This window comes from Uloborus diversus, chromosome 7 (assembly GCF_026930045.1).
Source record: "Uloborus diversus isolate 005 chromosome 7, Udiv.v.3.1, whole genome shotgun sequence".
In the NCBI taxonomy this organism is placed as follows: Eukaryota; Metazoa; Arthropoda; class Arachnida; order Araneae; family Uloboridae; genus Uloborus; species Uloborus diversus.
Window position 1 is genome coordinate 42,199,658 of NC_072737.1, and position 26,131 is coordinate 42,225,788.

Consider the following 26,131-nt stretch of genomic DNA (forward strand, 5'->3'; position numbering starts at 1 on the left):
AAAAACTCATTTTATCATTAAATTTCTACTTTTAATTGTAACTACAATTGTAATTAAATTACTTCAAACTTTTTAAAAATCATAAGATTTATCAAAATATTTACGAATAAAAGTAATTTTTCAGAAGTTGATATAATCCTAATTTTTTTTTTTTTTTTTTTTTTGAACAATAATTCTTACGTCAATAAAAATATAGATCTTCAAAAAAAGTGCTGTTTAAATTCATTAAATAATAATCTACCATGATTAATAACAAATATTTTTGCGAAAAATGTTTATAAACTTTACAATATTCATTTTTGTCATTTGAAAAGAAAAAGCAAGCATGGAAGGTAGCTTACTTTTAAGATTTTACAATTATGTGTAATAAAATAATGATTTGGGTGCAAATATATAAAGTAATGATTGGTGTACAAGGTTTTTTTCCCCTTCAAGGTGTTGAATTTCCCCCATACTCTTGAAAATAAAAAACAAATTATTGAAATTATACACATACAGACAAATTCTACTGACATTTTCTAAGAAGTTTATATTTTTAAAGCAATTACTTAAAATAAAAGTATATTTCATTTGATTTGTTTCATAGAAACTAAAATCTATTTTAAAACACTTCATCTAAAACCTTCAGAATGTTTCGTTTCAGCGCCAGGGACATACATGTAGGGGAATGTGGGATGACAAAGTGAAATGGTGAAATATTTACTCTATTTTAGTGTCACCTATCTGGTAGTATTTTGACTATTTAGTTACACAAATAGTCTTATTCCAGTTTAAAAAAAGTTATCTCTGAAGATCATAGAGGTTGATAGTTCACACATAACATTATATAAGAACCTTATAAAATATATAGCTTATAAAATATATTATTTATAATTGTAATGAAAATTAAATATATTACTATATCAGATAATTCTTACGATCAAAAAATTTAAATCTTTGTCCGACCAGTAACGAAAAAGCCTGTTATCTTTACTTGGCCTTGCACTTGCTTCAATGTTTTTGGCATTTTTTTGTTCTTCTTTGGTATATTTTTAGCTGTTGGAATGATGATACTCCCTTTTGAAGCCTCTTGATGTGTAGTTTTATCCTCGCGTTTCTTCTTTTGAACACAATTTCCCTTCTTATCTGAAGCATTGGCTTCATCATCATTTGTAATTTCTTTCAATATGGAACGCTTGCGACCTTTAGACGCAGTTTTCTTAATAACCTGCACTTTGGTTTTCAATGGTTCTTTTTCTTCCAAAGCAACGTCATTTTCAGAAGTAAAGCAATCTTTGAAATTTCTAAAAAAATTTTTGAAGAATGGAAAAAAAAAGTAAACTTCATTTTTTAAAAAATAATTTCAAAAAATGTATGATTAAAATCCATAGGCAACAAGGGGAAATTATGTATTTACATGTAAAAAGTTACAGGATACATACTTTTTAACAATAAATTACTAATTTTTCAGTTTAGTAAGAAATTAGAAAGCAGGCATAAAAAAGGCACAAGAAATAAATAAAAAAAAAGTTATTTATAAAATTTTTAGTAAGAAATGTAAATAAAGTTAGAACTTTTTCAATTGAACACATCATTTTGAAAACGGAACTTAAGAGACGGAAGGAACATATAATTTCCTACAATTATTCTGTCAATGAATTCACTAATACAGTAGCCCCTCGTTACATCGCTTATTCGGATATATCACTCCTTTCTTCTGTTCCTAAAAATATTAAAGCGTAAAAAAAACCTTGCTTTAAATTTGGAACTATTCATAAAAGCAAATGGTATTTTTCAGAAAGTCTTTTTCTTTATTTTGTCAATGAACAAACCTGGTAATCACATCCAGCGATTACAGTCTCGCTCATAATAGATTTCTTCAAGTCTGGAATACACACAGACTCATCAAACTTATTAGCCCCTTTCTTTTTATGTTGGGGTTTACAAATGATTTACTAGAATTAACTCTGAAAGAAAATCAGGTTTTCTCTGACTCTCATACAATAATTTTTAATCTTTATAGTTATCTTCTAAAACACAATATACAAATAAATTACTTACGTTTTAGTCGGAGTACTTGAATCAATGCAAGAAGTAGAGGTTAAACTATTGTCAGAATGATGAAAATATGAAATAGATGTTGTTGTAGCAGTCTATAAATGAATGTATAGAATTCTAAATTAAAAATTTTGCACACTAGCATTTATTTCAATAAAATTATACTGAAAATCAAGAAGTTTGACATTTTGAAGGATAAATATTCATATAAATAAGTTAAACTTTATAACTTTAAATGCTGTCAATGATGAAAAAAAATTGTAATACTAAATCTGAAAGCAACCTTCAGAAAACATGAAAATGTAAAATGTGTGATAAACAGATTTTTGTCTGTAAAAGAGGTAAAAATAATTTCTATGTGTAATGGTTCCGTAAAATTAGAAAAGTTTTCATAATTACAGCATAAATAAGATATTAATTGCAAAAAATGTCTTGGAAGAATAATATTTAGATAATAAAAAACGACAGGGTTGAAAATCCTAATGCCTTTGCACAGCTGATTCAAAAATACTGTCAGGCCTGCTTAATCGGGTGAGATAAACAAATACGTCCAGTTTATGAGGATAAAACCATCCCAAACAGAATATTTCCCCATAGACACATTGTTAAAGATCTCTGTTTAATCAAATTATATCCCCAAATAATCAAACTGGTCTACTTTTGTAAATATTTTGGTTACAAAATGTTTTGAATAAATTAAAAATAAAAGAAAAGAAAACTAGTTTTATGGACAATGTTTATACAAGACAGCTAGTTATTGACAATGTTTGAAGCACAAGGTGGAGGGTTCAAAAGGCTTGAATGTAAAAGTAATACAGTTGGCTCTTTGTTTAACGACGCTCTATTTAACAATGACTTTTCACGGTCCCAGATGGTCCATTATAGTGTTAAAGCATTCTATTTAAGGACGCTTTCTACTTAAGGACAATTTTTTGTGGTCCCTTGAAAGTCGTTAAAAAGAGAGCCAACTGTACTTCCTTTAGGAAACACAACTGGTACAGCCAATAGTGCATATATTTTTACAAATATTGTTGGAATTGTACTTCTGCTTAAAATAGTTTCTCTATTCCTTACATTTCATATTATTTATATTTCAGGAAGGGGAGGAAAACATTTTGGTTTTAGTTTTAATATTTATGCAGCAAATTATTTTTTTTAAATCTGGTGTGTATTATTAGGGTGAAAGGTGATTCGACAGTAAATGACCACCCGAGCACAAAAATGTACAAAACAAGAATAAGTTAGTAGATATGCTTAATCTGATTGCTGTAACTAATTTCAAGCATCCCACAAAATGCTTTGCTGTTATTTATAGTTGTAACTAAACTTTTGATTGGAAGTTAGGACGGTACACTTATAAAGCCAGAAAATTTCAAGAAAGTCACTAATTTTAATAGCGGGAACATCACAAGGTGAAATGTTTAATTGCGAGGTTAAATGTTTATTTCTCGAGGTTAAATTTAATTCGATAGGTTCAATTACTGAGATATGCTGATCATTCATGTTTGTTCTAAGGAAATTTTTTTAAAAAAATGCATTAAATAATCCATTTATGTTGAGATAAAGGGGTTGGTCAATTACTGGTCGTCTAAAATGCTATCAATGTCAGTAACTGAAAAAACCATCAAGTTATGAACTTATGATTACAAACATTTTTGTGCTCAAGATAAAATACACTGCTCAAAACAATTAGGGGAGCAATGGAGCAATCACACAAAAGTGAAGAAACCGTTGTGAGGTAGCCTTGCAAAGGCATAAAATGGAGTATACAGTGTATTAAGATTCAATATAGCAAAAAAGAAGCAGAAAACATTTGACTGGGAACTTCACTCCTCTAGAACAGTGAAACAAACATGAAATTATGCTTCTCCAACATCGCCTGCTACATTTCTTTGTGTTTGCCCAGATTCCAGTCCACCGATAAAACGTCAAGCCATGGAATCTGGTAAATTATGGTGTCCTGGCATTTTCCAAAAAAAAAAAAAAAAAAAAACAATGAACGGTAGAATCTTACTGCTTAGACAGTGAAAAAATGAGCTTCTGTGTATCCTTTTTCTGTTTTTTTGACGACAGAAACGTTGATTTGCTACGAAGTTTACATTTTATTCTCATGTTTTCCGAAAACATGGAGGCTTATTGGAAATTAGTTTCCAGAATAATGTTTTTCTCAAGTTTGTTAAAACCATGTGCTGTACTAATTTTTTTGAGCAGTGTATAATAGAACTTTCATTCAGAAAAAAAATTCTTTTATCAATAATTGACTATTGCAGTTAATTAATACTCTTAGTTAACCACTAAATAATTGCAGATAATTGCCATATCTCTACATCTTATACAGTATAACCTCGATTTAACGATTGTCAAGGAACAAGAAAAAGTTATCGCTAAATCGAGGAGCATAGACATTCAATGCAGTCATATTCGGACCAGTAAAATATATCCTTAAATTGAAGAAATCGTTACATAGGGTATCGTTAAATCGAAGTTATACTGTAATTGATTTTTTTTTCAATAAAAAGCTTTCACTAAAAGTAAGGAAAACTATCAGTGCCGCTCAAGGAGTATGTGAGTGAGTTCGGAAACTACAAGCTTGGCCTGTGAAGGAGAGATTAATGAAGTGAGAAAGGGGCTTGGTGATAACATCACCTTTATTACTACTATTAAATATTTTTTTTAAATACAATACTATTAAATATTATATATAGGGCGCGGGCGGTCTAATCTACATACGAAGCCCCAGTAACCTATCAGCTGAACCAATCAAACTGGAATTTTAGATGCAGTTATTTAAACATATGCCATTGAAATTGTGATGATTTTGAACCAAGCAGTACTCACGGTTGCGGTTACAGTAAATCAATTTCAAAAACTTCGAACTGCAACACCCACTTTTTTTTTTTTTGCGGACAGCATATTGGAAAACAAAATAGCTTTGTAAATTGGAGCGTTTGATCCAAAAATGAAGGTTTCTAGTCCTAATGACAGTAAAAAAGAGAAAGATTGCATAACTCATTAACTCATCGAGTTAGACAGTAGAAGAAGTATCAATTGCTAAACGCCACATGCATATCATTGCTTGAGGAAAAAACCTAAAAAATTCAGAGTAGAAAAAGTGTTTCTTCAGTCCGGTGCTCGATTTTGTAATGAGCAATTTTTGCCATTTGTGGTTTTCCAATATGCTAATCTGCACAAGGAAAAAGTGGGTGTTGTCATACTTCCTTTTCTTTCCTAGATCTATAAAATTTCCTAATGTAGACAATAATTCTACATCAAACTAAGAGTTATCCTCTATGCTATAAAACTCTGCTCTCCCAATGGCTACTTATAATTAATTTGGGTAAGCTCTCAAAAGATATACACGGATGAAGTAAGTTGACCAGGAGGTATAGTGCCATGGAATATATTAAGGATTTTGTTATGCAACTGCACAAAGTTTGCTATTTGTATGAAGGTGAACAAAAATATTCTTTGGCAAAAAATGTTTGTTGCAAATGAGTTAAAACTGCTGAACCTCTCTTTAATTACTTTAAGCTATACACAATAAATCTTCCTAAAGGTAAGATTGTGCACAATTTCTTATTATAAAGGATAATAAAACCTAACCTGGAAACATTGTGAAAACCACACGATCCCAAGCACAGCATTACGCAGTGCCAGGTTAGGTTTGCTCCAACTGTAAAAAATAACAATAACAAAATATGCAGTTCATAATAAAATGTTCTTACAGTAGAATCTTGAGAAACTTGACTGTCTTCATTCAGAGGAGTTACACTATCACAAGTACTTTCTTCTTCTGGGGATCTAAACAATGCAAAGGAAATGTCAAATTGGAATGCAATCAACTAAAAATCAAGTTTCAAGATACCAATTTTTAAGTTGATAAAAATGTCAAAAATACGTGGAATCAAGTTGCACAATAGTTGAAAGATACCAAGCCGAACAATTATGTTGCTTTTATTTCAATTATCTTTAAGAGAATTATTTAAAACTTTATTGCTACTTCCATGTTTACTACTTGTTTAACCCAAGTCTAACTTGATAAAAAAAAAAAAAAAAAAAAAAATACATAAAGAGAAAATTTAATTAAAAATAGTAAACAGGAATAATAGTTTCATACAACTTTCCAGTCACAGCTGATTATAAAAAACAAAATGCATAAGTTGATTTTTTTAAAGTTATTTCTATCTTGAAGATAGAACAAAATATACTAAATTTGCACAAAAAAAAAAAAAAAAAAAAAAAATCTGCTGATAAAATATTTATTGAATAATGAGAATAATTTTCTTTGACACATCCAATGTTTGGGATTTCAAACAAGAAACATTTTTGCCAACATTAAATACAATTTGTTATGAATGCAAAAAATATTAAGGCTGAGAAACTTGTGATCAATTTTTTAAAGGTTACAAAAAAAAAAAAAAAAAAAAAAAAAAAAAAAAAAAAAAAAAAAAAAAAAAAAAAAAAAAAAAAAATCCTTTCAACAGAACATACGAAATAGAGCAACATTATTTTTCTTTTGCAAAACATCAGTTAATTCTTATAATTCTAGTTTCTTAATGATTGCAAATTTTAGTGAAGAACAATACTATCTACACACACGTAAAGCATATTATACAATTCTACATTTAAAAAAACAAAAAAACCTAGATTTTAATACGGCTCTTGATTTTTATTGGGCATTGATAAATTGACTTGAACCAGCATAGATGGGCCTAGAGCCTGTAACTAGCTATCCCTTTTGTATTTGTATTTAGATTTAGATTTCAAAAACTATACAAATGATGTATAATGGTGTACATATGTACATAGTTCGAAACATAAGGAAATATAACCAACAGAAAGTCAAAACAATGTATCAGTTTCAACCTTTACCTAAAGTAACCCAACAATGGAGGAAGATTGAGAGGTGTTCTCTTTGTTTGCCGCTTGGAAAGAATGTTTTCAGCTTCAAATATCCAGCAGTTGCAATTAATATAATTCACAAAAGATCGAATAATATCGAGTGATTCTTGACATATTTGAGGTGCAGACTTTGAAACCTATTGGAAAAATATAACTAGTGATCATTAAATTCAAATAAATGATCGTATTAAACTTAAAATGAAAGCATTATATTTGTGCTAGAAATTAAAATAAAGGTACATTTACATGCAATATACCGACAGCCCTTTTATCCCATCCAGATTGCAGTTTCGTCCTTGTTTGGACTCATCAGTCTGGAAGGGAATAACCAAGCAGGAGGTAGATGTCATGTCATTGAGAAAACAAACTGGTAGATTAAGTAAATTTATCTTACCAGCGAGAGTCTCTAGACATGGTGCAGTTCAACTTGTAATTGAAGGCAAAGCTCGGGTATTAAGCAGTAAGTTACCGCCCAAGCCAGGGCAGAGGCAAAACTACATGCAATGGGGCATGCTTGGGACAAACTTTGTCACTAGGTGGCGCAACACGTACAGTTGGTATTCTTTACTTCCGGTCATTCCGTTAATGTCCTTGAAAGCGTACGCCATGAAGAAATATAATGATTTCTAGAGCTAAATCAATTTTGAAGTGAATGTATAACAAATAAAAAGATTGATGTTTAAAGTTTGAAAGAAAAACTAAAAGTTATGGAGATTAAAACAGGGATCCAAAGCTGAATTAAATACCACGAAGTATAGATAGTACTTAAATGATGGTTAGAACCCTGATAACTTGGTTAAAACTATCAAATTAAAAAAACAAAAGTGAGATTTCTATAATGCTACAGTTAACGTAAAATATTCTTACGTTTTAGTTGCATATTTTCTCATTATAAAGAATAACTATTTAGTATTTATTTATTTATAAAACTATTTATATCTTTATTTCGACGTTCAAAACTGCAATATTTTACACTAGAATACATTCATATGTTGCAGCTTAATTTTTTGCTGAATGTACGTTTCTCTTGTTGATGGTCAAACTGTAACGTGTAAGAAAGACTAACAATGTTACCGCTCTCAAAGTTGTCAAAGATTTCATTTTCGTTTTTTTTTTACATACACATACGCACAGCAAACTATACATAATTTCAATAACTATTAATCGTTTTTATTCAAATTATTATTCTATTTTCTCATTAAATGTGCAAAATTTGACAACAGAAGATAGAATGACAACTTTATCGTATATCAAATTGAAAAAGAACTAGATATGAACGATATGATTTTTATGCCTCATTAAAGACTTATTTACTTTATATTTATACTTTTAAATTTTTACAAAAAATTAAATTATTCAATCCCCAAAAAGGCTAATTTCTAACTAAGACTATGAACTAAAGACAGACAAAAAATAATTTAAACAGATAAAAAGTTTCTGATTGGGATTTCAGTTAATTAAGAAAACAAACTTAAAATGTATGTAAACTAAAATAAGAAATTTCCAAATACTAATATAAATGATAAATAATTCCTGTAAATTTTAACCTTGAAGTTAAGTAACAGAAATATTCAGATATTAATTAAGATTATTGATGAAAACAATTAAATCAGACACCTGTTATATTCATACTAAATAATGCAAATGAATAAACAAATTAAAATGAAAAAAAAAAATACTATGATTTGAAACATATATGTACACTTCTGAGGGGGAGTAGAAGTGGGATTTACCACTTATTTTATTTGCGTATTGTAGATTAAAAAAATCATATCCAATCTTAACCATTTCAATTTACACTCAATAGAAAACTTCAAAACGAAACGGACTTTGTAAGCAGCATGCTCTTACTATCATCATAACAATTAATACTCAGTTTTGATGTCACCATGCTTTTTTTTTCCCCTTTAAAATATTAAACATCGACATCAAAAAAGTATGAAATGCAAAACACCGATGTTAATCTTTTTTAACCTGAATTTGTAATTTTCTTTGCCGCTAGCAGTAAAAAACAATATGTATAAAATTTAAATTAAAGTGAAAAAAAAAACAAGTTTTCTAATATGCATGCATATGTATTTGTACTTAGACAAATGCACATTTCAGATTAGAAATCCCTTTATTAATTTGGTATTAGTAGAAAATAGCGATTCACGCTTAAAGCTTATTGTACTGATGGGTGACACATTCAGTTAATTTCAATTGGACTCGCGACAGAAAGGGTATTAAAAATATTACTGACCCTAGTACGTCTATGGTAAAAATATATTGATGTTTGGAAAAAAATATTCACATAAAACTTCTACCAAAAAAAATCTCGTGGAAGATCTAAACTTTCTAAGAGCATCGAAACTTTTCAGTGTTTCTATGACAAGACGAATGCAGAGAATAGCCGGAAGTAACTTATAACAACATCCGCCTAGGCGTGCTAGGAACTATGGGAGTTTTAGCATGCCCCATATACCGACAGCACGGTTATCCCATCCAGAGATGCTGTTTCGTCCTAAAGACAAAGGAAAAGGATGAAACTCAGTCTCTGGCTGGGATAACCGGGCTGTTGCTATATTGCATGTAGTTCTACCTTAGCCCTGGCTTATGGACGGTAATTTACTTCTCAAGGTATATTAGTTAAAAAGGAAATAAGAACTTACATTACATTTCAATAAGCCTGGCAGATTTTCATAACTTTTCAGTAAATTAGCAGCAGCAGCCTCTACAGAACTTGCTTTTAGCTTATCACTCCCACATTTCAACAACCTCTTTTTCAAAAATATAACAAGTTTTCTCACAACAGATCTAAAAAATTTTAATAGATTTTTAATGTTATTTTTACTGGAAATCGTTCATAAATGCATTAGAAACAAGATATGCAAAGAAACTTTGTTGCAAATAGAGCAATTAACCTTAAAATTCAATATTATAGAAAACAAATAAATATATAAATTACATGTGAAAGTTAAGTATTGAAGTAAATATGGTAAATATAATAAAATCCTATTCTCAGTCACTGTGATTGAATTGCTGCAATATCTATACAATAATAATAATAAAAATAAAACTTTAAGGTCAAAAGCTCCAAAACCCTGTTTTAAAAGTCTTTAACATGAATGCTTTACACATTTGCAAAGAATTTCATCCTTTATTATAATATAATGCAAGACAACATTCTGTATTATACAAAGTTGTAGGAGATTTTTTAAATTGTATTGATTTATTTTGGCATCTGTAATTTGTTCCTAAATTTTTCTTGGCAAACTCTTCAATTAAATGCCATTCATTTATTCTTTTCTTCTTTTTAAAATTTATTTTATTCATTAAAACTGGGATCTCAATAAATGGTTGGAATCAGTTTAACATCTGCCTAAATTTAAACACAAATTCATTTGTGCAAAAAAAAAAAAAAAAAAAATCTATATTCATTTTAACAAGCAGTATTTTAAACTGTACATTTTAGTTATTTCTTATGTTAAATAGGACTATACTGCTGATCTAGGCTAAGGCTTCTAAGGGGGGAGAGTGAAAAAGTCAAAAAATGTTAACATGGACTTTGCTGTGACTCGGACTTTCGAGACTCTACTGCAGCGTTTCTTAACTTCTTTGATCTGAGGGACCCTTTTTAAATCCATTTTTTTTTCCGCAGAACCCCTAGTGTATTTTCAGTAGCACACTAGCTTGAATGCAGCATTAAAAAACAGCTTACTTGCAATAATAACAAAAAATATTCCAAATAATGCTTATTGTAACATTTTAATAACACATTTTTAAAATTTTTTTTAATTAAATGTGATTTTGATAAAAATATCGTATTCTTATACTTGTACTAACATAGTCACAGGACACGACAGTCACGTCCACAATGCAATTAAGTTCACAGTGTAAAATTCAATGATGTTTTCTCAGCTGCTTATTCGGAAAATACCGATTTGATACTTCACTCAGAACTGATGTTTATCAAATTTTTAAGCGAGCATTTTTTTTAGAAAAAAAAGAACACGGAGCCCTGGGGTTCTGCGGAACACAATTTGAGTAACGCTGCTCTATTGTATTCTTTCGATGTGCTTTATCTAGTGCGTTGCTTTCTACAGTATTTTCTTTACTGATCTGTATACATATGGGAACTTTTGAGAAATAAAAGTAAATTTGCTACAGTAGTAAATTTTTTCATACTCTGGTTTGACATCTTCTTCAACCATTGTCTGCATATGGTTTAGGATATCAACAAATAACTCTAAGCTTTTTAAATGAGGCAGCATAGGACAGTCAGAAGAGGGAGCATAACCCTTTCCACCAAGTTTGACACGAGTAACATATGATATAGCAACCTAGAAGAAAACACAACATTTAACAGTTAACTTTTTGGACTGTAACATATATTGAACTGAAAACTAATTTCCAGGTTCAATAAAAATTAAGAAAAAAAAAAAGAAAAGAAAATAGAAATAAATAAATAATGTTTGTATATTTCCTTGTAAACATTTTACTTAAATATATACCAGCAATAGTAAAAACAACTGTAAATAATAAATCACGAAAACATAACTGAAACATTATTTATGTGTACTTTAACTACAAAAAAAAAAAAAAAAAAAATCACGAATTAAATTATACTATTACTAATACAAGCAACAAGAATATCTTCTCATACATTCTGGTAAAACTAAGAACTAGTTAAAAGAAACGGCTGAATTTGAAGAGTAAAATTCTCATGACTACAACACGACAATCAAACACAAAGGGTTTGAGGTCCAATTACACCTCAAAAGGTAGAAATACACATTATGTTGTTGGTATCTCCAGAATAGATGAAATATTGTAATTTCAATGGAAATTAGACATATACACTTATTCATAAAAATACATCTATGTTATTACAATTTTTCAATAATAATAATATTAATCAAAAGTTCAAAGCATTGAGGAAGTTTTTTTTTAAGCCTTGTGTGGACTTTATGCCAATTAATTGGTTCAATCATAACAGTGATATTGGTACCATGACATGAATTCTTTTTCTCTTTAATCTCAACTGTATACATGATTCTTTTCCCTCTAAGAATCTGAGTTGCAACTGTAGTAATTGAAAGTAGTACTTACTAAAATAGAAGTCATTGCTTTTGTGAAAGTTTTGTATACTTGCAAATTACCATCCTAAATATTTGCAAAAAAACTGTTTGAAAAATATTTTGCTGCCCACTCATATGCTTTTATTAAAAATGCCTACCTTTTACTCAATATATGTATACGATACAAACACTATAATTTAAAAAGGTTTAAGAAGTTCTATAATTGAAAACTTTTAACTTCTTATGATTATAAAATTATACATTCGGCATCAGAACACACACAAAGCACCATATAATCATAAAAAATAAGTTTGTTCATTACCTGGCACATAGGCATTTCTTTTTCTGATGCAAGATGTCTTAATTTGGTAAAAGCCTCATGGCTGAAGTTGACAATAGGGGAAATCATACTTTTGGACAAAGCTAATTCATTGCGACTGTTGACAAGTAAGCTTAGAAATGCTATAATGATTTCAGCAGCATATTCCTAAATTATAAAGAAATTGAGAAGTAAGTATACAATAAAAGAAACTTGAAAAAGATATAAATCAGTTAGTTGCTTTTACTTAGATGAACAGAAATGCAAGTGTATTGTAAAGAAAATATACTTTGGCCATACTGAAGAAAACATTTATGTGTATCTTAGGAAACAAAAGTACAATATTTTTTTTAATCAAAAAATGTTAGGGACAGAAACAGCATTGTAAACAGGGTTCCTACTTATAAAATCTTCGGACTTTTCCAGGTTTTCCAGAGAAAATTCCATGAAATTTCAGACTTCGTTTTTGAATTTAAGGCTTTCTAAATTAATCTAAAAATTATTATATCCTATGAAACAAAAACCAACTAATAAGCATTTTAACATCAAAATGTTAGTATGCAGTCCTTTTCGTTTCACTGATGACATAACTAAATGTTTCGGTAAGTACTTGCTTCATATGTAAATATGTATATTCATTCTGCTTTCAATAAGCTTAATACCTACTAACTGCATCAATTTATGATGAAAAAGATAACGTTTTTCCAGGTGGGTTTTCAATTAGCCAGGTTTCTGACAAAATTAATGATTTGAACAAAATCTGGATCTGTCCTAGGTTAAATTGTAGTCTGTGCAAATGTAACCATTTACGACTCCTGAATGCATTAATCAAAGAAGCAAAATAACTATAAATGCAAGATATTACTTCAGTGGCGGATCCCAATGCTGAGTAATTGGAATCTTCAACCGGAATATCCTTTGCTTCCAGAGGTTCGGCAACCACATTGATCTTTGGTGGAGAGCTTTTTGGTGAAGATGTAGGACTTCCACTAAGACTGATGTCCAAAGGAGTTTCCACAAAAATGCTAAAAATTTCATTACCACAAAAGCTACATATGAACTTTTTCTGAAACAAATAAGTATAAAATAAATACAACTAAATAGATAAAAATAAAATAATTAAACAAATAAAAAATATATATAAATAAATAATAATAACAAATTAATAAAATTCTCGCATTTCAATAACTAAAATGTGTAAAACAAATACTGAAATAAAAGAAAATATTTATAAATAAATGTTTCTTTGGCTAAAATATTACAGCAATAATCATATACATATTGATACAGCTGTTGATTCTGGTTCCATAATATAATAATTACGTTCCTTAAAATTTGCTTTTGTTCAGACAAAATTCAATAAGTTTAAAAATATTGCAATTTTCTAAAAATTACAATGGAAAATAAATGAGGCAATTAAATAAGTATTTACACTATGAAATAACTTTTTACTTAAATCAGCTCACTAATAACTTATTCTTTTAAAAGAGCTAAACAAATACTTTCTTTCATACTTACAATAATTTCAGATTGCGGTATGCCCAGAATAATAAATTTTTTCCCAGCTAAATGGCTGATGAGGCTTTCATTAATGTCCTTAGCCTTGGAAAAAATATGATGAAGTAAATAGGGGTCAGATAAGTTGTTTTCCTTTATGAAATTTTTCAGTGCCAATAGAGTTTCATTCCCAGTTGTATGACTGTATTGAAAGCTGTTCACATAAGCTGAATGACTCTCTGTTATGCTTTCATTTGAAATTTCATTTTCGCAGGTGTTCTGAAAAAATAAACATTGCATTAGGGTAAAGCAGATTTATGGATGTAGCTCAACATGCACACAGCTTAGACCAATGTATTTTATAGAACTTAGAGCTTTGTAGATCAAATGTCTTTGATTTGTTTACACATTCAGAAATGTTGTACTATAAAATTGCAATGTTTCTCTGAAAAGATACATACTACTTAGAGCAGGAAGAAATGAAGGTTTTTGTCAAAGATATGTTGTTTCAAGTCATTTGATTGCTCAGCTTCAGATATATTAATTCATACACAAACTGATGAAATTTAAGAATTGAAATTATGCCTTAAAATAACATATTGATAACTGACAAAAAAAAAAAGCCCCACACACAAATAAATGCTGGCACCTTAAGACTGTAGTGCACAGGATTAAAAGTTATTCAAAATCAAACACTAATTCTTGAAAATGAATATTCATTTAATTTACAGCAGCATTAAACATTCACAATGATATTGCCATGACATCCAGTGCTATAGTTGGGGGAGGGGGGGGTACAGGGGGATGCCGTCCACAAATTTGGCCTTTTTATTATAAAAATAATGCTAATTGGTTCAAAACCAGTTTTTTTTTTCGGTGAGTCTCCTCCCAAGTATTTTTTAAAAACTACAGCACTGATGACAGCCTCCTGCTCACATAAATAAATTCTTCTGCCCTTACATAGAAGTTGGGTAAGACCTCATTTGGAGTATGCTGTTCAGTTTTGGTCTCCTTTTTTTAAGAAAGATATTAATGATCGGAAAGGGTTCAAAGGCGGGCTGCAAGGCTAATAAATGGATTTTCTCATTTAGAAATGATTCCAGGCTTAGAAGGCTAAAAATGTACAGTCTTGAGCAAAGAAGAGACCGAGGGGACATGATTCAGTTGTTTAAATTTATTAAAATGAAAGATGTTACGGGGCTGAAGTTTAGCACTGAAAACAGGACAAGGGGTCATTGTTTTAAGCTATTTAAATCTCAGGCTAACATGGATATTAGGAAAAATTATTATTTTAGCAGGGTAGTGGAACCTTGGAACAGCTTACCGGACGAGGTGGTAATGAGCAAGGGAGTAGATAGTTTTAAGAGGGCCATTGATCTTCACTGGGGATTGTAAATTGACTAGGACCAGTCTAGCTGGACTCAGAGCCTGTTGCTGGTCGTCACTTATATATAGCTTATCACATCATTTCTTTTTTCAATGAACTGTACTGAGAAAATGATAATTTCTATCAGCCATATGCTACAAAAATTTCTTGGAATGATGCTCAAAACACTAATTTGCAATGTGTACTTTTTAAAAGATGTTATGTGATTCACACAGGGTCTATGTTTATAATAAGAAACTTCATGACAGATTTGGATTTAAGGTGGGGTTATTGCTTCTATTTAGACCCCCTACAGCTTTGACTTGAAAAGGTGTGGAATAGGCAAGCTTTTGTATTAAATCCTTATAAATTCTCCAAAAATGCAAAATGTTTTAAGTTACAAATTTTGACTATAGAGAGGAGCATCCCATACCAATAAAACTGGGCTTGAAGATTGGAGATAACTAACTTGGAATGGTCAAAATAGATTTTTCGGTTTTGCATGCAAATGCATGAATGAATCTGATCAAAAAACTAGTCCAAATTCATTCAGAAGCCACTAATTGGAAAATTTAGACTGAAAATTGTGAGAAAATGTTAATGTGAATACAATACCTCTTTTACTTTGTAAAAATAAAATAAAATAAAATAAATCACTTGAAGCATCCTATTTTTTCTCCATAAAAAATGTTTTCAATTGGTTCTTCATAAAAATTTTCTACTTAATCCATTATCGATATTTAAATCTGGTTTCTGGAGGGTAATATATAGGCAAATTCAAAAAATATAACCTTTAACTCTGGAATGAAAATACTAGGACTAGAGTGTAAATGGATATAAGAATAAAAATGAAAAATATGATAAAAGTTAAAAAAACTTTTAAATTATTATTCAAAAATTATAATGTTAGTATACTAGAGAAACTGTAAAGTGTGGAGTAGTTGGCAATCTTGCTAATCAGGGTTCATACTCAATTCGGATAAAAAAATTCCATGACTTTTTCATGACTGCATAAAAAATTTCATGACCTTGTTACATGAAGAGAATAGTAGTTTCAAACTTGAAAATTTTTGGAAATGAGCATTAGCGAAACTTCTAAATGAATGCCAGTACCTCATTGTAGCACTTACTTGTGATTGAAAAAATATCAGTGTACACCTAAAAAACTATTCTTATTTGTCTTCATCATATAACTTAAAGTAAAGTAAAAATACACTGAATGAAATGTAACAGTGCTCAAATGTCTAATAATCTTTTTATAAACAAGTAGAGTACTAATGAATGGGTCAAAGGTTGAATGGATCATTACTAAGTCTCAAAAAATTTGCTCCAAAAGTTGCCTTTTAGCATCAGCAGTGCATTTAAGTGTCCACATAACTTGACAGTACTTTGATTCATTAAAGAAAAGACACATTCTTTATTAAATTCATGTTTCTAAACCAGATATTTATATTTAAAAAAAAGAAAGAAAATTCAGTAGCGAATAAAATTTTCTGATTAAAAAGTACTTGTTTATGTATTTGCACATTTACAAATGCATATAAATTAATAGGTTCAGAAATTCTAGAACACAGTGTTTGATTTCTGACTTTCAACAAATTGAGATAAACTCTGATAAATTTAATAAAAAAGTTTTTACGAGTGATGGAAACAAACTTGGATGCAATTGAAATGCATTTTTAAGTGGGCATGGCAAAATCGAGAATATGCCAGTTTGCTACTACAGAATATAAAATGTAAAAAGTGTTGAAAATAATGATAAATGCAATATGAGTGATGTCGAAACAGAAGAATCACATTGCAAAAAAAGACGAGCGGTTGCTACAGAAGTGGCTGTCATGAGATTTAAAAATTCAGATTTGTTTTTGAGATGGTACAATTTTAAAGTTTTAATATGCAATACTGTTAAATCACTCAATATTTCTAATGCTCTTTTAGCTAATGTTACTTTCTCTTTGCCCAGGACATTTTTTCTTGACTTTAAATAATTTTCCATGACTTTGAATGAAAATTTCAATTTTCCATGACTTTTCCAGGTCTGAAATTTGCTTGTTTTTTCCCCATGACTTTCCAGGATTTCCATGACCCGTACGAACCCTGGCTAATGGGGGAAAAAAAAAACTGTTAAATTTCGCAATTATTGAGATATAACTGTTCAATCAAAATAAACTTCCACAAAGAGGGGTAGTTTTCCTGCGCAATAAAAAGAAAGATCAGTTAAAAAAAGAAAAATCTAAGGAAACAGAAGCACAAAAAAGAGATTAAAAAAAAATTAATATTGATTTTCCAAAAAAAAAAAAAAAAAAATCAAAAGATTAACAGACAGGCTGTTTTTCTTAGTAATTCAATGAAATTTCAAATTTCAGTAACAAAACAATGGGCTTTAAAGTAAAAGATGTATGAGTAAAAAGAAATGACTTGCTTAAAAAGTAAATAAAAAAAAACCATATGTCAAGAAAAATTAATAATTTTTGCTCAAAATAAAACTTAAAAGGTCATTTTGTAACAGCTCATTGAAATAAAGCACTTTCAAGGACCCGTGGGAAATCTGAAAAAAGAGCAGGCAATTTACATAACCAAACATAGAAACTTGAAATACAAAAAGTAAAATGAATTAGTTAAATGAAACTTACATTTTTGTTGTTGAACTTCTTGAGACAAAGTTTAATACTTAAAATAAGATCTTTGGAGTTCAGAAACATAATTTTCTCATCCTCAAATAAATCGAAGAGTAAACACAAACTTAGTATGTAATTTGTAAGAGAAAGACTGTCAAAACCTTCCAGAAATGAGCAATGAACAAGAATGATTTCTATTGAAAAGAAACAAAAATAAAATTAAGAAACACAATAATGAGTAATGAGAACAACATATCTTTCTTTAAAGGGTGGAAAAAAAAAAAAAACTTGCAATAGAAAATATAGAACTGTAGAACTATTATACTAACTAGTTAATATTGGATAACCTATAATGAGCACTGAAGTATCAAATTAATTCAAGTTCAATTTTATTTAGCACAGTCAGAACAAGAGTGGTATAAATTATTCCAAGATAGTTTTGAGTAAAAAAAAGATTCTGAAAAAAAAAAAAAAAAAAAATTGAAAACAAATCATGGCAGAGTAAATTTTAACTTTAAGAGAAGAATTTGTATACTTGAAAATTACTTTGTTTTCCTTTATGAAAATTTTCAGTGCCAATAGAGTTTCATTCCGAGTTGTATGACTGTATTGAAAGCTGTTCACATAAGCTGAATGACTCTCTGTTATGCTTTCATTCGAAATTTCACTGTAATTACTTTGTTTTAAGTTTTACCAAAAGTTGCTTGTAACTTGTTTTAAAGTATCTTGAAATGACTGGATGACACCATTCATTTCTACATTTACAACAGATTTAAAAAAAAAGATGGTTAAAAATTATTAATTAAAAAAATCTCGACAAGCAGAAGATTTTGGCCGCTAATCCAATCTATGGCATGGGAACTGACTTACACCACAATCATTCTTCCCTCAAAAGCAGCTCAGGAGAAAGGACAATTTTTGTACTCTCCAAGTGATATATTTTTTTGCAGCTTGTACATTTGATAAAATTACTAAAAAGAAACTCAAATTATAAATTTTTTGACTAACACCATCTTTATTCTAGTAAGTGCATTTGTTTGACAGTTTACTTATTTCAAATATACATGTGAGACAGGGATGTGATGCACCTCTCTCCTCAAATACTATAAAGCCTGCTACCCCAAACCCCTAAAAATTTCAATGACACAGTCTGTGGCATGACCCCCCTCAGTTTGGCACTCCTGTTTTTTTTTGAAATAAATTATAGTTTGACAGTTCAGTACATTTTGATTTTTTTTATACCTTATTAAGAAGCAAACAAATATTTTTTTATTTTTATTTTTAGAGAAATTATTTGATTGAAAAGTGTTTTACTTAGAGTTTGAATTTTAAAAAAATGTTGACGAAACGAGCCAAATATCTCTGGTTTTAGAATTTTCCTTATTTTTTGACTGAGAACCAAAAATGCGAATAATTTAGAAGAATATTAGATGGTATACAGATAGTAACACATCAGTGGTACTCTTCTCCAAGAGCACTGCCCCCCCCCCCAAAAAAATACCAAGAAACAATCCCAGGAAAAATTCTCTTCAAAACACCCCCCCAAAATTTTAATTGTGCAATTTGCCATGACCCTTCCCAGATACATTTTAAAAGCATATATTTTTCAATTTAGATTTACAGTTGAACTCGGTTAATATGAAATGTCAAAACTCCATGACTTTGTTCGGATTCGCTGTTTATTTGTAACAATCGCGAATGAGTGATACATGGAAAAATGAAGAAACGCTGACCTATATTTGAAAATTATTACTACTAATACTCACATTTTAATCTCACTATTAGTAAATTTGAAAAAAAAATCAATTGTTTCTTATAAATGAATGTTTTTGGAAAATATTGAAAAAGGAAGATGATAATCAACAATCGTGGAATAGGTTGCAATCCACAATGGAAGATGAATAGTTTTATCTTTGAGTAATTTAAATGTCCACAGATAAACAAATGTATGGGCTGTATTTTCCAGGGGCACAAACAGAAAATATTTTTAGGGGGGGGGGGCATAATTTTGTTTTCACAATACTCTATCAGCATTTTCTCTTTCTCTCTTTACATCAATATATATTTATTATTATTATTAACATTATTTAGTAAAATTCCTTAAAATTGCATAAGTTTCACAATTTATTCAAAAACTGTTGCAAAAACATTAATTGTTCTTATGCCAGAATTGAAATCACGTTAACAATAAACTTTAAAGTACTCGAAACAACAATATGGCGGTAAGATGTTCAAATTAATAAATGAAAATCAATACTTGTTATTACTTCGTTTACTATATTAATGAAATAAATCAAAATGCACACGAATTTTTAACACCAAAAGCTCTAAACTATTCATATTTTTAATATCATTCAAGGAAAGAAAAGTAAAGGAACATGTTAAAATGGCATGAAATCACTTCAAAATACAACAAAATAATGAATAAAATCACTGACACTTGATGAGTCCTAAATATCCACAGTGTTATGTACACTTATAAAATTGTCTTATTGTCTACAATGCAAAGTTTAACACCACCGTCGTTGTTTCTTGGTTAGTTCTTCAATAACTTCATCTGGTTGTACAACTATATCTTTGTTGATACAAAGCTGTGCTAATCCATTTAAGCGTTCTTGCATCATTGTGCTTCTTAAATAGGACTTGAGACGGCGCAATGTTGAAAACGATCGCTCCGCGGTAGCAGAAGAAATAGGCAGTGTTATGAACGATTAGTTCCTAACTACAGAAAAAATAAATGCCGAAAAGGAGAGAGGGGAAAGTTTTAAATGACCTCTCGTCGTCCCTGCTTACTTTGGAACCACTTCGTTTTCTCAAAGAACCAAGGGCGCCCATATAGGGGGGCAAGGGGGCCCCCCCTTAGAAATTAGAACTTCCTTGCTTTTAGTACTTTTTTCTTTGCAAAAATGTAAAAATATTTCTTCTCTAGCCATTAATGAATAAGTTATTGAAAATGTTAAATTTTAATGACTCTAATCTGTCCTGAAATTGGTTTTCATGGGAAAAATACCATGCTAAACCATGTTTAAAATATCTGAGCCCCCCCTTACAATTTTGCATATGGGCGCCCATGCAAAGAACGTTCATCTTCGTTCCAATAAAAAAAAAAGTTATTTTTAAAAACTTCAAATTAGCGTTCTGGGGGGGGGGGGTCCTGTGGGCCCCCCCTCTGGTTGCGCCCCTGGTATTTTCTATGCATAATATTTAATATTTTCCTCTTGATACACAATGAGACTACTATTACCTAACAAAATGATGAATAATTTCTAGAAAAGAAAATTACAGTATTCAACCACGAAAATTTTAAGTAATGGGGTCGGAAATTTTTGTTCATTTCAGTCAATACTTTCAATTTAATGTAAGTATTGTATGTAAAATTTTTTTTAGGTAGCAAATCGAACTTAACTAACAAAGTGTTCATTTTGGCAGTTATTTGGCAGTAACCATGATCGCATTGAGAGAGTTCAACTGCATTTCATTTTTCACAAAATTATTTAATTTTTTGCAGAAAAAGAATCCTGTGATAAATCTTGGACAGACCCCAGACCACTGCATTCATGAAGGAAAAGGAAACATAAAATTATTTACCATTTTCAGATGGCTCAGCAAGTTTGACATAGTTGATAACTTCATTTTTCCATCTCAAATCAGGATCTTTCCATAACCACACATTTGCGACACTCTACGGAAAAAAAAACAATGATGTGAGCAGAAATTGTGTTGCAATTTTTTAAAAAAATAACAACTACATTTTTTGGAAAGACAGTTTGGGAAGCATCAAGTTAGGAAAGAGTTTTTTTGTACTTAACCTTGTTTTAATATTTGTTTCAAATTGTATTATTTTAAAATATTGGTCCCCAACAAAATTTTTGGAAATTAGAATAACATTTTTAACGAGAAAATGTATTTAATTTAGGATGGCTAATTTTTTTTATGCAGCAATCATGCATTTAGGAAGTAAAAAAAGTCAATAAGAGACAACGCAATAAAACTTAACACATTAGGTAGTACCCCTTTCCCTCCCCACTTCACTTAAAAATACCTCTCTCATTACAAAATAAGATCCATTACTTAATGCTGGACAAAAATGTTTTGTATTTTAGGATCAATATTGCGTTCCCATTCAACTTTCATCAACATTACATTTTTGAAAAACGGAAAAAAAAAAACGTGCTAACACTTAACTGTAACCAAATCTGATATAGTGAATGCTTGAAGAACGAGAGAATGGTAAGACACTTGGTACCTATCGTGTGTATCAATGGTTAAAAATAAATAATCATTGTCGCAGTTTTAGACCAAAAATGTTGATTTAACCTCTAGATTTAGAAACCTAGTCGCCAAATTAGATGCAAAAGTTTTAAATCACATCAAAACTCTTCTTTCCCAACTCACCAAGACTGAGATCCCAGGGGTCTGGCCAGAGGATATTTGGGTCCGTTAACGGACCCTTCACAAAAATCCGATCAACCAAAACGGACCTTTCACAAAATCCCGATCAAACAAAATGGACCTTTCACAAAATCCCGATCAAACAAAACGGACCCTTCACAAAATTCTGATAAACAAGATCGGATCTGTCACAAATTGTTTATTGAAAAAAAAAATCTGAAAGCAAAATAACGCATATTTCTGTGTATAAACCGATAATTTTTGGAACCTTTTTTTAAGTCAAATTAGAGGAATCAGCTTATACAAAATCGGCTAATTTTGAAAAAAAAAAAAAAAAAATCGGCACTCTTGCGATGCTCCTGCAAGCGATAAATAATTGCTACTGCCAAATAAATATAATGGTTGTTTGTTTTATCTCAGCTAATCAGCGGCGGTGTTGTAAACTTTTCTGAAAAGGCATTGGTAAGCACTTTTCTCTTCTCCGCTCACGATTTAATAAACAATAATATAATAAACAATAATATATATCTGCGAAATGAACTTAGAACTGCAAAGGAATAGTAAGGAAGAGGAAAAAATATGATCGCTTCAGATAGGGTTACCAACTTCAAAATTATCACCACTTAGCGTCTGGCGTTGAACCTTTATAATGACTTGATTAGAAAATATTCTCATCATTTTGCCAGCTTGTCAATATTTGCGTTTTTACGGTGCGGTGCGATGTTTAATTGTTATTTTGGGAGAAAATTATATGGGTTTTGATTTTTCGATGCTAACAAGGATGATTAACTTTAAATAAACTCTTTTAATTACCGTTTTTTTTTCTTTAGATGTCTATTTGCATTTGAATGATGCATTTTGAAAAATGCAATCTTTTAACATCCGATATGAGAATCATATTTTGTTCTTTTTTCAAGCTAACTTCGCTTCATTAGGATTCAAATAAATGAAAAGTCTCTTTATTTCTGTTAGAACTCTCATTTCAAGTTTTTAAAGCAAAATTCCATTTTCTGTTATGAGTCAAAAATTAAAATGCTGAATAGATAGTTTATTTTATTTTATTTTTTGGGTCAACTGTGTCCACAGATATTAATGATATGTTTATCATAGGACTCTAAAATGCAATTTTAAAATAATTTTATCAAAAACATTTCTTTTACAAGCCGTTTTTATACTTTTGATGCCTTCACTTTGAGAATTGCGATCTCTTTGCATCCGCTATGGGAATCCGATTTTACGAAATTTTGATGATTATTACGCTTTGTTAAGAGGTAAACAATTGAAATATCTTTTTATTTTGGTTAAAATCACGGAATTTATAAGTTTTAAACCAAATTCTGTGCTTTTTAAGAGTGTCTTGAGTCAAAAAGTTGAATGCTGAACCCTATTCTGAATTTTATTTTATTTATTCATGTTTTTGTTACAATTATTTTAAGTACTGTACAGAAATATATCTAGTTCAATTTAACATAATGTAGAATGGTAGATAAATATTGATACTTGAAACAGCGATGCCCTCCCGCCAAATATCAGAAAAAAAAAAATCCAGAATGATTTTCTCGACGTAGATGAGGAAAACACTCAACTTTAAGTTTAATTGATGCCGTTTGTGCCATCTCTAAATTCTAAAATTTTGTTTTGACAAATTTTCTTTTTTTTTTGTGAAATTTTTTGATTTTTCACAAAATTAATTCATTTTTCACAAAATTATTTGATTTTTCACAAAAAACGGACCCTGTGAAAAATCCTGGACAGACCCCTGGATCCACGATTGACACGAAGAAAAAAAAAATCTGTTGACTTGATTTTGAAATACAATCAATTTTGTATTTGAAACTTTTTTTTTTGGAATATTTTACACTTTTAAAAAATCTGCTACTGGCAATATTGCTATCTAGCATTTTGACAAAAACTTTTTTTCTTCTTTTGTACCTACTGACTCCTAGAAACGTATCCTAGATGTCATCCCGATGTCTAAATTTAAATTCTTATTTCTAACACTGGGAGAGTACATTTATAAACTTCACATCTTTGCACTTCTTGTACATGTTTTGTGGCTATTTTAACGAAAAATAATGAACAGTATGATAATACAGTGTGAAATTTTTTTAAGGAAAATCATACTTTTAAGGAAATAATTTTTCGAAACATTCGTGTAAAAATTGTAATCATACGAAAGGAAATTTTAATTAATATAATTATCCAAGAAGAATTAAATACTTACATCATTATCCATAGCTTCTTTTAATCGATCTAGTACGACGATAAAATGAATGAAACGAGCTCAATCACACAACAAACGCTTGCATTAGGCAGGAACTGAAATGAATGAGAATGAGAACAATGTTGTAATTACATTGCAGTTGTTTAAGTTACCTTCACAACCTTTGAAAAACCACTTCTATCAGTTTCGAAAAAATATATATATTTTGTTAATTCAGCACCATATACTATTTGTTTTCAACTGTGTTTTTAAATTGCTGATGTTGCAGATTGACAGACTGACATTTCGCGCCGTTAAGCTTGAAGTAGAAGTAGTAGTACCTCTTACTTTCTAATTTGCTTTTCTTCGTCTAGAAAGTTCAAGGCTCATCTATGCAACCAAAGGTCCCTATTTTTTGAGGGGACAGTCCCCATTTTCTTAACAACTTGTCCTCCGTCCTGAAATTTTTTAAAAATTTTATTCAGAAACTACACAGCTTCACCCGCATGGAGGACTGCGCACTAAGTGCCTTGCCTAAAACAGTTTGTGAGGACAACATTCATCTAAACTTTGTAAATATTTGTTGGCATTGTTTCCAAATATTTCGAAACTTTCCTATTAAAAAGCATTTGATTTTTTTAAAAAAGTATTTCAGTTAATTTAGAGAAAGATTTAAATATGTATTCGTTCTAGCCAACTTGTTCTGATTAAAAAAAAAGCTAACGTCTATTCGCAACTCCAGAGCTCGACCTTTGATTTACAATACTACCGAAAAAGGTAAAACATTCCATTCCACGAGTTTTCTTTGGGGTAAATTACAGGCTTCAGACAGTTTATGGTGTAATGTAATTTCAGAACAATAGAAAAGAAAGTTTCTTTCAAACACTATGATATATTATGGTCATTCACTAATCTTCAAAGTAAGTTATTACGGCATTTGTTTGTTTTACCTTTTTCATCCGCCATCAGACAGTGGCTGCAGCGCTCTCAATAGTTTATTGGAGTTGCGAATGTACGCCCTAGGCCAAACTTTTAGAGATTACGCCCCGCTCAGATTGTATTGAACTAAGATGCATAAGGATTTTAAAAAAAAAAGTTTAATTTATTTATTTATATTTTTAACCTCTGTAAAAATAAATGAAGCAGAAGTATTCTGATTATGCTTTCAAAGTAACATATCCGTCCAAACAGCGAAATTTTGAGCAATCATGATTGCTTATTGTCCTCACTTGACCATCCTTGACGCTGTGGTTCCTTTTTCAGCTTGGACCAGGGGCGTCTGCAGCACCACCGCCCACCGTCCTCTGCAGGCGACGCGGCTGCTCCAGTCCTGAGCTATCCGCTTCTCCTGCTCGGAGGCGTCCATGTCCTACACACACGCACACTCACACACACACAGACACGACTTCACACACATGCAAACACACATGCCTATGTGCATACACACAGGTCTACGCTCACACACAAGCCTACACACTTACATACACAACTATGCACACGTAACCGCCCAGGAGGAGAGGCAGGCTTGGAGGGACAGGAGCCGTTTCTAGAAACAACAACTCCAATGAGTAGGGTCCTGTCGCAGTTCGTGATTGCGAAAAACATAATTTGAATTCAAATTTCAGAATTCAAATTAATTTTCTTTTTTTTTACTGGTCTCGCAGACGCTTGTAATGTAATCAACTAAAAATGCTTGGCTAGAAACTGAAAATTTCATAATAGAAAACGAAAGCAGTC

At 30.3% G+C, this 26,131-nt stretch overlaps 1 protein-coding gene across 1 annotated transcript; it reads right to left on the reverse strand.

Moving 5' to 3' along the window:
* Positions 1–928: 928 nt before the first annotated feature.
* Positions 929–24,553, reverse strand: LOC129226674 (PCNA-interacting partner-like). Its single transcript, XM_054861305.1, has 13 exons — positions 24,416–24,553; positions 21,388–21,481; positions 17,815–17,993; positions 13,837–13,920; positions 13,184–13,384; positions 12,322–12,486; positions 11,107–11,261; positions 9,591–9,735; positions 7,197–7,253; positions 6,910–7,076; positions 5,763–5,838; positions 2,041–2,132; positions 929–1,283 (listed from the first exon to the last, which is right to left on the reverse strand). Exons 1-13 carry the CDS (start codon positions 24,425–24,427, stop codon positions 929–931), a joined length of 1,782 nt encoding a protein of 593 aa, XP_054717280.1. The 5' UTR covers positions 24,428–24,553.
* Positions 24,554–26,131: the final 1,578 nt, after the last annotated feature.